Consider the following 15,100-nt stretch of genomic DNA (forward strand, 5'->3'; position numbering starts at 1 on the left):
GAAATGTTTAAACTCTTATTGCTCTAAGCAGAAACTGATGTAAGTAATGGTATTAAAATACAGTATTCTGTCTCTTAATATTGCTAGAATATAGATTTCCTCTTTTGTATAGCTTTCATATTGAAGCTAATTTGATTTTTATTGGCATAAGTTATTTTCCTTTAAACTCCCAGATCAGCTAAAACAATATTTACAGGTTTCAATTTTCCTGAAGGGAATCACCAACATTCATGGACCCTAGGAAAAATAACCTTATTTAGAAGCAAAACAGTGTCATTTGATTCTCTGTCAGATGGGAAATGGAATGTTTATTTTGAGGAGATAGCTCAAGGCATAAACTATTTACTCTGATTTGTTTTACTGTTGTTTTTATACCAATAAAACGCTGACTTCAGACCATTCTATCAATTCTGTTGAAGTCTTTATATTTAGAAAGAAATTCCTTTATATTTCCTCGTTGTCTTTTGCAGATATTTGTATTTCTATGTTTTCAATAAATGGTCTTAAGTTAAACTCCATTGCCTTTTATGTGCATTAGCCTCAAGTGCTGAGAAATATACAATCATTTACTTTTCAGCATATGCTTAAATTATTTAGTTGCACTGAATGTTCACACATCATGTTATACATTTCCAAACACAATTATAGTATGGCCCAATGTAGTCTAAAATTCCATTTTCCACAGCCAATAAAAACAGGTTTTTGGATCAGGTCCAAGGTATGCCAAGTTTAACTTGTGTATCACAGGACTGATTTAGCATATTAAACCCCAAAGGGTTAGCTATCTTTTCCACTCTTTCCCCCTTGTTCTTCTAAAGAAGAATAAGAGTACTAAATTAAATACTGAAGCCAGTCTCTAGGAAAATATAATTATATATGCATCTATGTATGTGTGAGTAGATGATAGATATATCCTAGGTAGATAAGTTTCTTTTATTAGAGGACAGTATATAGAAGCCAAGATCTGGGTGCTGGATGTGCCCATTTCCACTGAACTGTCACTGCTTGCAGACCTGCCAGTGGACAGAACAAGGAAATAAGAGAGAGAGATTTCTCCCCAAACTCAAAATTCATAGGTAGCATTTTGCAAAATTACAGTACAGATAGGCATTTAGTCATTGCTAATGTATTTTATGCAAGGCAGTGAAAGATGTTTGTTATTTCTTCAACATCAGACAGGAAAGTTACAGTTAATGTTGGACAAAAAGAAGTAAAAAAAAAAAGATATTGCAGTTATGCTGTAGATTCCTTAGACTAAGAAGTGAAAGTAAGGATGCTCAATGAGCAGAGAAGAGACATCCATATCAGAGTTGGTTCTCAGGGAAGGCTCTCAGAAGCAAGGGATATCCACATGGAGAGTTGACCAGTAAGCAAGAAATGACTGGGGGAAGAATTTGAAGGAAGTGTATTCTAGACAGAACTCAGAAACTGTAAATTCCTATAGAGAACATAATGATCTAAGTGAAATGAAAGTAATTCAGTATGGTTGTATATCTGTGTAATGAGTGGTGGGTGGCAGATTTTGAAAGATATAGCTGGAATATATAATATGTATTATATATGAAACATATAATACCATGTAATGTATCATTTTATATAATATGATGTTAAAGAGTTTACACCTTGTGGGCATCTGGGAATCATTGAAAGATTTTAAGCAAATTTGAATTTTACCTAAATTTAAAGAGCTTTATTTAGCTCATTGTCAGAGATAATATGTATGTAAATAACTATTACCCAAGACAAAAGGTTTTATATATTCCAGAAAAGTTAAAGAAACAGTGGTATGTAAGCTAAGAATTATAAGATTATTCCTACTTGAAGAGCTAAGGGAAACCTTTGTGAAGGGAAAACATTTGGTTGGGCTTACGGCTCAGCCAGGGTAGTAGATTGCTCATTTATTACTGATCATTTGTGTTTACAAAATAATTATGAACATAAATAACACACAGGTGTGTCATTCTCCTAAAATTAACCTTGCTTCTGAAAAATGATGTTATGTTTTGATCTGCAAATTTTATTGTAAGATACAAAATTTAAAAGTAATGTTGAATTATAAATTACAATGAAAAGTCAATTATACATTGATTTTTCAATGTCTAAGATTTCAATCCAGATTTAAAAAGTAAAGTTGTAACAATGTTAAAATTTTTTTTTCATTTCATAAGATTTTAAAGTTTAAGAAAAATTACAGGAATAGTACAAGGAAATCCAGGAGCAATTGTTTATATTTTGCTCCATTTATCACTCTCTCTATATATAAATAAATAAATAAATAAATAAAATTCTTATTTTATTCAATGGGTAACAATAGATTACAATCATTATTTAGTTTGGTGCTCAAATTTCCCATATTTGATCAATGTAGCCTCTTTAAGCTGTTTCCTATACTTTTTTTATGTCCTCTTCATTCTTTGAATGTTTCCTTACAAGTTTATCTTGTACTTTCCTTCCCCAGCCCTAGATTCAGACTATTTTTAAAGGAATTCTGATTTCTTTTAGTAGTGAGTGGTATATAGAAAAAAAATTTGGGTGGTTGTTGTGTTAATTGTTAATGGTGTCTCATTGCTTCTCAGCCTCCTCAATGAACATAGCTAGATTTATGTTTATTACCTATAGTTCATACCACTATCTCTAACGTCTTTGCAACATCACAGGATATATTCTAGTCTTTCAGTTTCCCATATGTGGAGTTCCCTTCTCCAATCATGAAAAACTGGCTCCTGGCTCTTTAACTTTTTATATTTGATAAAAAAAGAAAAATTGATATGGAAGAATACATTTTTGTAGAAGAATAACTTGTATATGTACTGAAAAAATTTTTGTGGGAAGGGGCAAAAACTGAAGGAAGACTGGTAGTACCCAGTGTTCAAGCATACTGAAAACTTTATTAAATAAGCCAGTGTGATACTGTTACACAAAAATCAGCAGAAGAGAAGAAACTCTGAGCCAAATAAACCTGAAAATTGAATGTCTGTTTAAAGTGGTGTTTTAAGCTAAAAGAGAGAAAATAAACTAAAGGAGAACTTTTGTCTTACTGAACATATGATTGTTCCAGCATAGAAATTGCTTTGTTAAGGCCACCAGTCACTTTTATATTGATAACTTTGACAGAGGCGTTTCTGATTTTTTTTCACTTATCTTTAAAGTTTTAATTTGTTCTCTTTTTAATTGCTCTGCACATTTGGTACTAGTGACACCTTTCTCTTCCTTGATATTCCCTCCACTTTTGTTGTAGGATGAACTTTCCCTCCAGCTTTCTAGTCTCTCTGAGATCTTCACTGGATATGCTTCCCTCTGTATGTCAGGTTTTATTCTTGAGTCTTCACTCCTCTAACTTACATGTTCTCTCTGAGCAATATTATCCACATTCGTAGTTTTATACTTAGGTAGCAACACCTCCACCTTCCACATGCATATTTTATCTCTATAACTGATTTCTTTACTCTGTCCCTGTAATTTAAATATCTAGTTGTCTATGAAACATCTCCATTTGGGCCATCCTTTGGTATTGCAAATTCATTATGCCCCATTAATGAACTTTTGATTATACTTTTTTCTTTTTTATACTTTCATTATTTATTATTTTCATTTTTTATACTTTCATTATACTTTTTTATACTTTCATTATTGCTCTTTTTACTATTTGGTTCTTCCCAGATGGTGGTGGTACCATCCATTCAGATAATAAGCCAGAAATGAAAGTATTGTCTTTAATTCCTCTTCTCTCTCATTCACTATACCAAATCATTCACTAAGCCCTATGCTTTATGGGCTTCCCTGGTGGCTCAGATGGTAAAGAATCTGCCTGCAATGCAGGAGACTGGGTTTGATCCCTGGGTTGACAATATCACCTGGAGAAGAGAAGGGCAATCCACTCCAGTATTCTTGCCTGGAGAATTCCATGGACAGAGGAGCCTGTTGGGCCACAGTCCATGGGGTCACAAAGAGTCAAACACGACTGAGTGACTGGCACTTTCACTTAATGCTTTGTACCTGTTAGTATCTGGAAGAGGCTCTTTCTTTTCCAGTTATGTCTTTGCGTTACTTTAGGTCGTTATCATCTCTTACCAAGATTAATCTAACAGACATTTTACTGATACCACTATAGCTGGACTTTCTCTTCTCAAAATGTGTCCCACATTTTTATCAGTAAGATTTTCCAAGACTGTAAAGCTGACGGTGCCATTTCCCTGACTATAGCCCATCAGTGACTACCCATTGCTTGTTGGATATAGCCTAAGCCCCCTATATGGCACATATAATTTGGCATTTGTTGATTTTCCAGCTTTATTTCCTGCCACTCTCCCTGACACCTATATCCTCAGTAATAGCAAGATACCTACCAGTTCGTGAAACTGTGGTATTTCATGCTTCTATGTTGTTTTTCATCTTCCTTTGCCTAGATTTTCTTCACTTCATCTTGCTAGTAAACAATTCTCCCTTGCTGAACTTCTACTTACTGGATAAAACTTGCTAAAGTATAATAAATTCCTCTGTGAGTCTTTATTTCTCTCCCTTCTGAGTTTCTTCTGTTCCTTTTATTTTATTAAATCACTTATTGAATTGAAGCTACTTTTAAAAGTGGATTATTTATTTCCTTTTAAACTTGAGTTCCCTGAGGAAACAGCCTGTGTTTTAATAATTATTGTTCTCTTAACCATTAGTACATCCTTTGTCACATTGGCTAGTGAAATTAAGCTGTGCTATATTTAAAGGTAGTGTATAAAAGGCAAAAAATTTACCTAAAATAAAAATATACTTTTCAATGTGCATAAACAATAATTACATTGAGACTAAATACTACGTTTCTGTACTCCCAACACAGCCAGTTTTCCCTTTGTTGCTGGAAGAGACTGTTGCTTGATTGTGTACCAGGTGTAGAGGTTAGTATACAAAAGTCTCTATCTTGAAACAGAAATAGCATTCAACAAGATGAAACTCTCATTTATGAGAGGTTCTTGGGGAATGGAGATCAAAGAAACAGCAGATTCACTTCTTCCAGCTCAGAGGCATTGTAAGCCATTTCTGAGAGGAAAAGCAAGAGGAATTCTGCAAAGGTTTGGAAGGTGAAAAACTTAATGGCAAAGGTTCCTTTGGATTCCAGGAGTCTATGATTCTATTTATAACAAGTAACTCATTACCTCAAGGCCAAAAATAAAAGTCCTTGAGCTCTTATACTGAGACAATGTGTACATTTAAAACAATAACAGTGTTCTGTATTTGTCGAACAACTGAGGAAAGTGAATTCACAAGCGGCCACAATTTTAAGAAGGTTAGAACTGATGATCTTGGAGCTCATCATTGGAAAAGCAGATTGTTCATGCAGGGACAAAAGGAGAGGAAGACGATTAAAAAATACAAAATGACCCTGAGAAACAGAGAAAAGGAAATCAAAGTGAATCATATTTGATAGCCCTGATCATGGGAGTCGTTAAATGCACAGGCATGGAGGAGAGCAGTCCTGGGCTTAAATCTTTGCTTGACCAGTCCCAGTTGTGCAGCATTAGCTTTCTCTAAAATAGAGATCCAACTCCTATCCCAGGTTGCTGTCAGGAGAATTCAATGTAATAAGTTTTGTAGAGTCTTCAGAAGTGGCTGGCTCATAGGATGTACTTAGTGAAGCAGCAGTTGTCAATATTATCCTTGTAGTAGAATATGGAGGGTAGGTAAGGCAACTTTGAACTTTACAAGTCTATGACCCATCCAACTTTCTGGTGAAAGTTAAGTATCTAATAATGTGGTTTTGAAAGAGGGTAGGGAATTCTAATTAATGGATTAATTTTTTAATGATTTGGATTTCTTGTGAACATGATTTTAAAGAGAGGATTGTATTATACAATCCTCAGCATTGCAGAACCATTCTGTATATTGGGGATAGAACCACAACTTCATTTATATATTTAATCTGTCTGTGTTCTCTCTAGGGCTGTACATCATTCAAATGGTCAGTGTATTATATTTTTCAAACTGTGGTAGTAAACTAACATGCCTTTTTCTTTGAGGCTGCTATTAAAACACATTCTAATGTGATCATGAGGAGGCAGTGTTAGCAAGAATTAAAATACCAGCATCAGACAGAACTGAATTTAAACCCTAGTACTGTAACATATAAGATATACAGCCTTTGGCAACTTCTGTAGTTTTTCTCAACTCTAGTTTCTCGAGTGTGCCTTGAAAGTAAGAGAATCTACTTTCTAGGTGTGCTGTGTAGAATTAAGTGAAATAGTGCATGTAAGGTATTCTGTCTAACACAGTAAAGGATCGATAAACACATACCAGCCCCCTTGCTTCCATACTTTCCATTGGGCTAGATGGAGAAAAGAATAGATGGGGGAAGACTGTCATTTTATTACTATACAGCTTGATAGAAGTTAATAATATTTAGAAAAGATGCAGAATTTCTAAGATAGACATCGTTTCCAATATTTTGATAGGTATTGGGCCTTGTGTCAGATGATACAGTAGAAAATGTGTTTTGTGTTGGGCTTGGGAAAATATTCAATGATCAGTTTAAATCCTCTATGAATTTAAATTTACATTTTAATTAAATGAATGTAAAAATAAATTATAATAAGTATAATATGTCATGGAATAACTGTCAGAAATGATGTATTGATATGAAAAATAAGATATTTAAGCCAGACATGAGATTGGCAAGAATAGATCACTTCAGTGGATGTGGAGTAGAAGAAAGTCAGCAGAAGTAGAAAGAAAAGCTGAAGCTGGACTGAGGTTTTTGAGAAATGAATGCATGTAAAGGTACAAAGTATGTGTGGCCTGTAGTTATTATAAAATAAGATAGTTTTTATTTTAAAAAGGTGTAAGCAAATACATTTGAGTTATTTATCAATATATAGAACCTACCACACATACTATTATAAGCTTGGCAAACTAAGTGGCTGCTTCTATTTAAAGTCACTGTGAGTCACGATTATCTCTATTTCTGTCTAATTCTAAAATCTTGGAGAGTGGATAGGTTAACATTTAGGAATTTTCCACTTACTGACATTGATTCAATTCATTTCTTGGTGGTAATTCCACACATTTATTCATAGGCATTACTGGAAGCTTAAGACAGATTTTTTTAAAACTGCTAATTGGATTTAAAGTCATGTTGAAACCAAGTTTAAAATATGGAGGAAAGCTGGTAATGATGACTCAGTACTGATGCTAAGTTAATGATTTAGTGATGAATTTCATCTATAAGGAAACTCAACCAGTCCTAGTGTTTAACTACTTTTGGACAACTTCCACTGACTGAAAAATTACAGATAACATTTTTGATGTATTTGGAGAGTAATGGAATCCTTCAACTCAAATGCCTTTAAACCGTAATATCACATTACTTTCCTAATTGCAACCACTCTTTTGTGATGGTGGAGTCTCTGTGATTCTACAGGCTAATGTGATAGGAATTACTCCACACTGCTTCAGTCATAGTGTGCTTTCCAAACCCTGTGTTGTTGCCTCATGCTTAGGGATGAAAATACCCTGCTTGCCTTTCCTGTTAGCCTGCTTGTTGAATATCTATTCATCCTTCAAGCCTCTGTCCAACCATCTCTTTCTTAGTCCTCTGACTCAAAGGGCATTTTATATTAAGGAGATGTCTTTTTGTAATGTTTATTCACTATGTTTACCCACTATGCAAAAGCCATTTCCCTTTATAGTAGATTTGATGTTGCTTGATACACATTGGTGTGTTGGTGTTTGGCTGTGAGAATATTTTTTAAATGATTCTCTTTACTGTTGTTGTTTATGACGATATTGTCACAGAATGTCACATTCATTCAAAGGAAGTTGAATAACTGCCAGCACTAAAGGCTGTCAGAACTTGTGTGAGTGCTAAGTGGAACCAATCAAACTTTAGTTGACCTGTTTGTACACTTCAATGACAAAGAGGAATTTCTCCTACTATTTGAAGTGAAAAGGCTCAATTCTTATACCAGGCTAAAGGGTTAGCCAATTTGAAGAACAGTTTTTCCTTGCCACTTGAAGCTATAAACCTGGTTCTTTATTAATCAATTTTAGAAAATAATTCTGATATATTTTTTATTGAATGAATGCCCAGTAAGTGTTAAGTTTGACACACAAGATAAGAAAATCTAATTTAAATCTCTTAGCTAGGTAGGTGCTTTTTGCCCCTAAGGCAAAAAACATTTCTTAGTCAAACTGAGAGCCATTTCCAAAGTGATTTTTAGTTGCCTTGTCAATTTTAATATTCCTATTGTATTTATTCTCAGATAAGTAGAGTTTCTGATTTGAAGAAGTATAATGACAAATATTTTAAGATGAAACACATATGTAATTAGCAGAAAATGTTTTGAAGCATTGCAAGAGATCAGTGAGTTTATTTTTAGGTTATTACAGACACACATGAGAACAAACACATTTTCAGAGTAACTTGACTAGATTTATTTTTAAGGTAGTCAGGAACAGTTAGATGTTCTGATCTTTTCCTCAGTTTATTGCATGCTGCAGAATGGACATATTCATTCATTGAACAGATGGATTTGTAAATGAATATAATGCAAACTATGATACTTGCTTTGAGGGAAACAGAGTACTGAGGGTATATAAAATTCATATAGGCTTGTCAGAGGAGTCACCTCTGTGAGGAGGGGAGATTGCAGCTACATATGAGCAGTGAGCAGGAGAAAGAACATTTTAGGCAAAGGGAACAGCACATGGAGAAAAGGCAGGGAAGAGTGTGGAGTGTTTGAGGAACAAAATGCCAATATGGCTAGGGAAGAATTAACCTGTGTTCGGGTTTTGAGATGGAAGTATAGGTAGGTGAGGGCTAGATAGGGCAGATGGTTAATATCGCGGTATAGTTACTCACTATGTACCCACTGAAATGAATGAATAAGAAAGCTTCATAACATAATGGGAGCAATGTGATTTTCTTTCTTTCATTTTGATGTATATGATCTTTCCTTTTTCCTAGTCTGTTAGGCATCCATTTGCCTCATGCAGTGTGGTGAGAGGGGTTAATGTTAGCCAAGTTGAAAGAGGAGACTTAGAGAGTCTTGCAGCAGTCTTGCAGTAAAGACTGAGATTGGGCTCATTGAGAAGGAGCTGACCACCGTTCCCAAACTGAGCCAATTGAACAGACCAGCTACAGATCTCAGCAGTAGATGTCAGCAGGGAGTGAAGTGACCAGACAGTTAAAGGACATCATTGCAGATTCCAGAGAACATAAAGGAGAGCAGGAACCTGCTGGTTTGGGTTTGAGGCTACCTTTTTTCTGCTGCTAAAAGGTCAAAGAAGCCCACCTGTCTATAAACTCAGATACCTCTTTGAAGAAAAACAGTGGGTTGGAGAAAATACGGAAAACTGAACATTTACCAGGTATGACCAAGTTTTTAGAAAAAGAATATACAAGAATATAATAAGGTAGCCTTAATTAGCACTTTGTTTGTGTTCATTCATTCAGTAAATAACCATGACTGTCTCTTACATGGGCTTCCCTGGTGGCTCAATGGTAAAGAATCCACCTGCAATGCAGGAGACAGAGAGAGGTTTGATCCCTTGGTTGGGAAGATCCTTAGAGGAGGGCATGGTAACCCACTCCAGTATTCTTGCCTGGAGAATCCCATAGACAGAGGAGCCTGGTGGGCTACTGTCCATAGGGTGGCAAAGAGTCGGACCTGAGTGAAGTGACTGAGCACACATTCATGCCTCTTATATATTGTGCACAGGGAATGCAGCAGACATTAACCCTTGTCTTCCTGGAACTCACATTCAAGTGAGACTAGTTCCAGTTGAAGCTATAGAAAGAAAGAAAACTGCCTAATTAGAAAAATGAATATGTAGCTGCACATTCAATAGTAGTATGTTAGATAGCTTTAATTTCACAACAGTAGTAACAAAAAGTATTCTGGTGGTATGCATGACCTTGTTGTGGTCAAGAAAAGCTAAAAATGATTACAGAGTTTATTCTTGCTTGGACACTAAGTTTAAATAACTTGACATCTTATCATATGTCAGTCATAGAGTCACAAAAATTTAGGACTGGAAAGGATCTTAGAGGTCATCCAGCCTGACATCTTAGTTTGGCTGGTAAGGAAACAGATATTCATAGAATTGAAGAGGAAATCACTGCTAAAGTTGGGATTTAAATATGTGTTCCCTGACATTAGTTCAAGGCTATGGAAAAAAGTTTCCATTCAGATCTTTGTAGAACATATTCATTGATTATTTCACCTTGATATCAATAGACCATTTCTTGGGCTGGCTCTTCTAAGTGTTGGAAACCTAATGGGTCATGCAGTGATGAGGATCAAGTAGGGATGAGGATTAGGAGAAGAATAGACACATTAGAGGAGTTAGTTTCTTTTGTTTCTCTTTAGAATGTGAATGATATTAAAAAAAAATGTGAATGATAGCCCAGAAAGGACCCAATGCCTACATTTCACCCCTACTCAGTAGGGGTAAAAGCAGGGGCTCAGCAATGAGGCATCTGGGTTCATATTCCAGCTCTACCATCCATCAGCTAGCTTCATCATCAGTGTGAAACCTGTAAAAAATTTTAAATCATATCATATGTACACAGCGAGAAAATCTATATTCCTATCTTATCATCTCTTTCTTGCATTTCCTTCCTCTTTCTCCACTTAATTTAAAAACTCACTTAAATATATAACATGTAACATTGTGTTTAATTGAATTGTATTGGGAAAAAAGTACACACACTTTGTCTCAGACTGATATTTGACTAGAGTTCTGTGTTAAAGTAATAACCAGTAGCTGCATTCATTTTCCAGTTCTTGGACTGACATATTCACAATACTATATGATTTTTCTACTATTGCATGCTGTTTAGCTCTTGTATATTACAAAAAGGGCCAAAGAATAGATTATTACAATAAAAAAACAAGAAAAAGTAAGTTTATCATTTTCTATGAGGCTTCACACAAAATGCCATGACATACTTAGTATCCACTTGATTGGAAAAATCATGCGAGTTAATCCATGTATTTTATCATATAAAATGAGTTGGTTATGATGGATATGTTCTGTGTGTTGTGCTAAGAATTCTAATAAATTAAGAAATATTTATTGAGCACCTATTATAACACTCTAACAGTGGGGAAAGTGTGCCTGTATATGTATGGGTGTGTGCGTGTGTGCAGAGAGTAGTGGTAAAAGTGTTAGGCTAACTCACATTGAGAGTTCACCTTAATAGAAAAAATATAAAAATAATTTCTGGAGCCAACCCCTGGAAAAACTATTCAAAATATACTATACTTAGCATATTTTAATAGGAGACAGCCTGTATGATAAATTTTAGCATTTTTCACAGTATAGTTGTGTTAAAGACTGTATTTTTGCAATTTAAGCAACAACAGTGAGGTTATTTCATCTTATTGAATACTACATTAAATTAAGTTAATAAAGCAAACTTTTCCTTCCAATATTAAGTTTAAATGCTATTTTAAAAAATGTTAATGAAAACAAGAAATAGATATTTTTCTTTGTGTCAAGTGACTATTTAATTTACTGTTATCTTCTTATGGCTCCTTAAGTTTTAAGATTGGATTTTAAAATAAATTTAGTGCTTTATGTAAGTGAGAATCTAAGTTTTCTACTTTAACTTCAGAGCAAAAAGAATATGAACCTAAAGCAAACAATGATGTTATGGATTTTCTGTAATTAGCTTAATAGCTTTCAGATTCTGTGGTTAATAATCGAAGCTTTGAGCCTCAGATAAGATTGTATGCTTGCTTGTCATTTGAATTGTACCTTGGCTAGATGTTTATTAGTATTTTGTTGAGTTCCTTCCAACACATTAAGGAAGTAGTCATCACACTTTTCTAAATCAAAAGTAGACAAAGTGAAAGCTATTTTTTAAAAGTTGATAGGCTTATTTTTCTCTTGAGTTGTTCCTCAGGGGTATTTATGCTAAATTAATAGTGATATAGATAAACTATGAGTACAGAAATTGAATGCCATCCATAAATGCAGAAATCTTTCCAGAAGATCTGTGTAATGCATTATTACATATACAAAGAAAGCAAAAGCATATGGTTGTAATGAAGCCACTACCCTAAGGTCTGCATATCAGTTTGCATGTAGATGGTCTCTGGATATAACTGCAGTATTGCACACATGTCAAATTATGATTGAATGTTTATTGATGGTGAAGAAAATCTTGATTTATACATAATTACATTAATACATGATAGCTACATAAATTTATAATGTAAAATTATCTTCCTTTTTATTTATAACTTCACATAATATAAACGTATTTTGTGGAGTATCATGTACCATAAGGCTCATGCTAGTATCTCTGCAAGAAGCAGACTAATCATACTTAGAAAGAGTCTGTTGGAATGACTAAAGCTGGACAGGAACATAGAATTCAACTAATATTATAACTTTATTTTACAAACAAGAACTAGAGCTCAGATAAGTCAAGAAATTTTCTCGCAATGGCCCAGCATATTCATAATAGAACTAGGACTAGAAGCCATTTATTTTATTTTTAGTTCAATGCTTTCTCAGACTGATTCCATTTCCTAGCATGGATTAGAACTGCTCAATGTAATCAGTGATTTATTTTTAATTCTCTTTTTCTTTGTCTCTCTTGTGGGAGGAAAATAAAAAGGTGTTCTTGCTTCTGTGGACATATCTGGAGGGAGCTAAGAGCTACAGACTGCTATGATATAGAGCATATCCCCCTCTGTGACATTTAAATCTTATTTTTATGGATCATTCAGTGAAAGCATGTGTGTTTCTCAGTTTATCCTCCTTTCAACATGTGTACTTTTAAACCATTTAATCATGCTTTGAGATTTTTTTTTTTTTTTTGTGCCTTAAAAAGATCACACTTCGGTTTACATTTATTTTAATTCCACACAGTAAGGTACATTAAAGTTTTATATATGTTTTAACTTTTTGCTGGATAAGTTTATCAATATGAAACATAGTCCATTTTTCTCATTTAAGGATTTTTGCTTGATATTCTATTCATTCTATTAATATTGCCATTCTTGTTTTCTTATCACCATCTCCCTAGATATCGTTGTCTCTGCCTTTATTTCCAACCTTTCTGTGTCGTTTTATTTTAGTTTTAATTCTTTTTTTTTTTTAATAAATTTATTTATTTTAGTTGGGGGCTGATTACTTTACAATATTGTAATAGCTTTTGCCATACATTGACATGAATCAGCCATGGGTTTACATGTGTTCCCCTTCCTGGACCCCCCACCCACCTCCCTCCCCACCCCATCCCTCTGGGTCATCCCATTGCCCCGGCCCTGAACAAACCTCTAGCCTGGAATCTCATGACATTACTGATTGAGAAGAAATTTGTTAGTGACTTAGACACAAGAATGTCTCCAGAATGTTATATTAAAATATGAGGATTCACCTTATTTGTAACTTGAACAAAAGTCCCTGCAGTGTGAGTCTGTCTTCCAAGTAAAACAATTTTTAATGTTTATTTTCAGTTGTTTACAACTTCTCTCTTATATCTACTTTTCTTCCTTTTTATTTTCATAAATTAAAATTTGATTTTATAATATAAAAACCTTAGGTTCCTAGGGAGTTTGGGGAACTGAAAAAACACTGTGATGTGTGTGTGTGTTTCCATATCTTTTTGCAGGGTCCTTTCTTAGTTGAAAAGCTGCATTTGGGTATAGTGTCACTGATGGAATTGAGCAATTTTTGTTTTTCTAACTTTTGTAGCTCTGGCCAGCTTCACAGGGCTTCTATCAGTTGAAATGGCATCTTTGACTTTAGCCAAGTGTAGGTTATTAGGTTATGAGTGCCAAAAATGATGAGTTGTCTCCACACTTCATCCAGCATGAATAAAAGCAAGATTGTAAAATAATTATGATCTCTAGGAGCAAAGCCAGCCATGCAGCTTCAGCCCATCTTTCTTCATTAATTTGTATACAGTTCTTATTTTAACAGAACAAACTTTCTGAGGGTACTCACTTGGGACTGCTGAACCAGCTGTACAACTTTTATTTTGAAGAAAAAAAGTTGAGCCTCAGAACGGGCTGTTTTAAAGACAGGGAGGGACTTAGCTTTTCCGAGCTTGACCAGCATGTGGAAGGAGTGCTCTCATGGCTGCGATAACTTAGGGAGCTCCTACCTGGGTGCCACAGGGGTAGGAAGGTTTCTGTTTGTTTTGTTCTGTTTCCGAGGGTCCCGTGCACTTCTCCTGCCCATGTCAACGTGACTCTTGGTGTTTTTGCACACCCTGCTCTGTGGGGGAGTGCCCCATCGTGCCTGTCTTATGTGGCCTCTATGGACACATTACTCAGCTGGCAGAGAACAGGGAAGTTTTCTCCCAGCACCCAAAAAGAGAAAGAGGAAACTACTTTTGCCTTCTGGGCTCCTTGCAGGACAATAGATCAGGATAAGCTTCCACATTCTCTCCCTGGATTTCTGGAGTGGTTTCCAGGAACAAGCTAAACTTTCACCTTTAAATGGATGACCATGTCACAATCAGGAGGAAACATCTCCAAAGACCCATCTTTAGGTAAGTCATGATGTATCCTAGATGGCTCCAGGACTATCAGGGAAAATAATTTCTTTTTCATCCTTAACTTGTGAATTCTGGCACTAAGTTATAACAAAGCAATAAAGACTCTGCCTAAAGTGTAACTTCATGCATACTGAAGGAGTTCTTTTATTTTTTATTTTCTGAAACCCTATGCACAAGCTTTTATCAGTTTTTCAAAATGTATTCTAAAAACGTATTAGCTTTTCATGTACTTCAGTGACATAGCACTAGAAAAACTTCTGAAACATTATGCAATCCCTCGCTGTTTCTAGTGGTTGCATAGCCCTGTAAATGGGAAATGTGTGGTTCTTTCAACTGTTTTCTCTCAGAAGTAGTATTTTAGTGCTGTGAATGCTACGCTTTTGTGCAGTAATGTATGGGGAGACAAATTTGAACTTGAACTCTATTGTACTATAGTATGAACATTTTACAGCTAATTTAGGAGTATCTATATAGTAGTTAAGGAAACAGCAGGGCAATAGAAGATATTTTGCACTGGGGTGGAATCTTTGGCCAGGCAGAATGTGGATCTCGCATAACAGATTGGACTAAGGTTTTATTTTGAGGGGGGAGAGACTC

At 34.9% G+C, this 15,100-nt stretch overlaps 1 protein-coding gene across 9 annotated transcripts in view; it reads left to right on the forward strand.

Annotated features, from left to right (window-relative positions):
* PDE1A (phosphodiesterase 1A) overlaps nt 1-15,100 on the forward strand; it is a 479,731-nt gene that overhangs the window by 159,888 nt on the left and 304,743 nt on the right. For 3 of the 9 annotated variants that reach the window (XM_081580996.1, XM_081580997.1, XM_081581000.1), the window contains exon 1: nt 14,005-14,497. The exons of the other annotated variants lie outside the window; for them this stretch is intronic. In XM_081580996.1, the coding sequence (XP_081437122.1) occupies nt 14,445-14,497 (53 nt within the window). In that variant the 5' untranslated portion in view covers nt 14,005-14,444. Of the gene's footprint in view, nt 1-14,004; nt 14,498-15,100 lie in introns of those variants that run through there. 9 annotated transcript variants of the gene reach the window in all.

This window comes from Giraffa tippelskirchi, chromosome 3 (assembly GCF_054371585.1).
Source record: "Giraffa tippelskirchi isolate mGirTip1 chromosome 3, T2T-mGirTip1v1.2.pri, whole genome shotgun sequence".
Taxonomy (NCBI): Eukaryota; Metazoa; Chordata; class Mammalia; order Artiodactyla; family Giraffidae; genus Giraffa; species Giraffa tippelskirchi.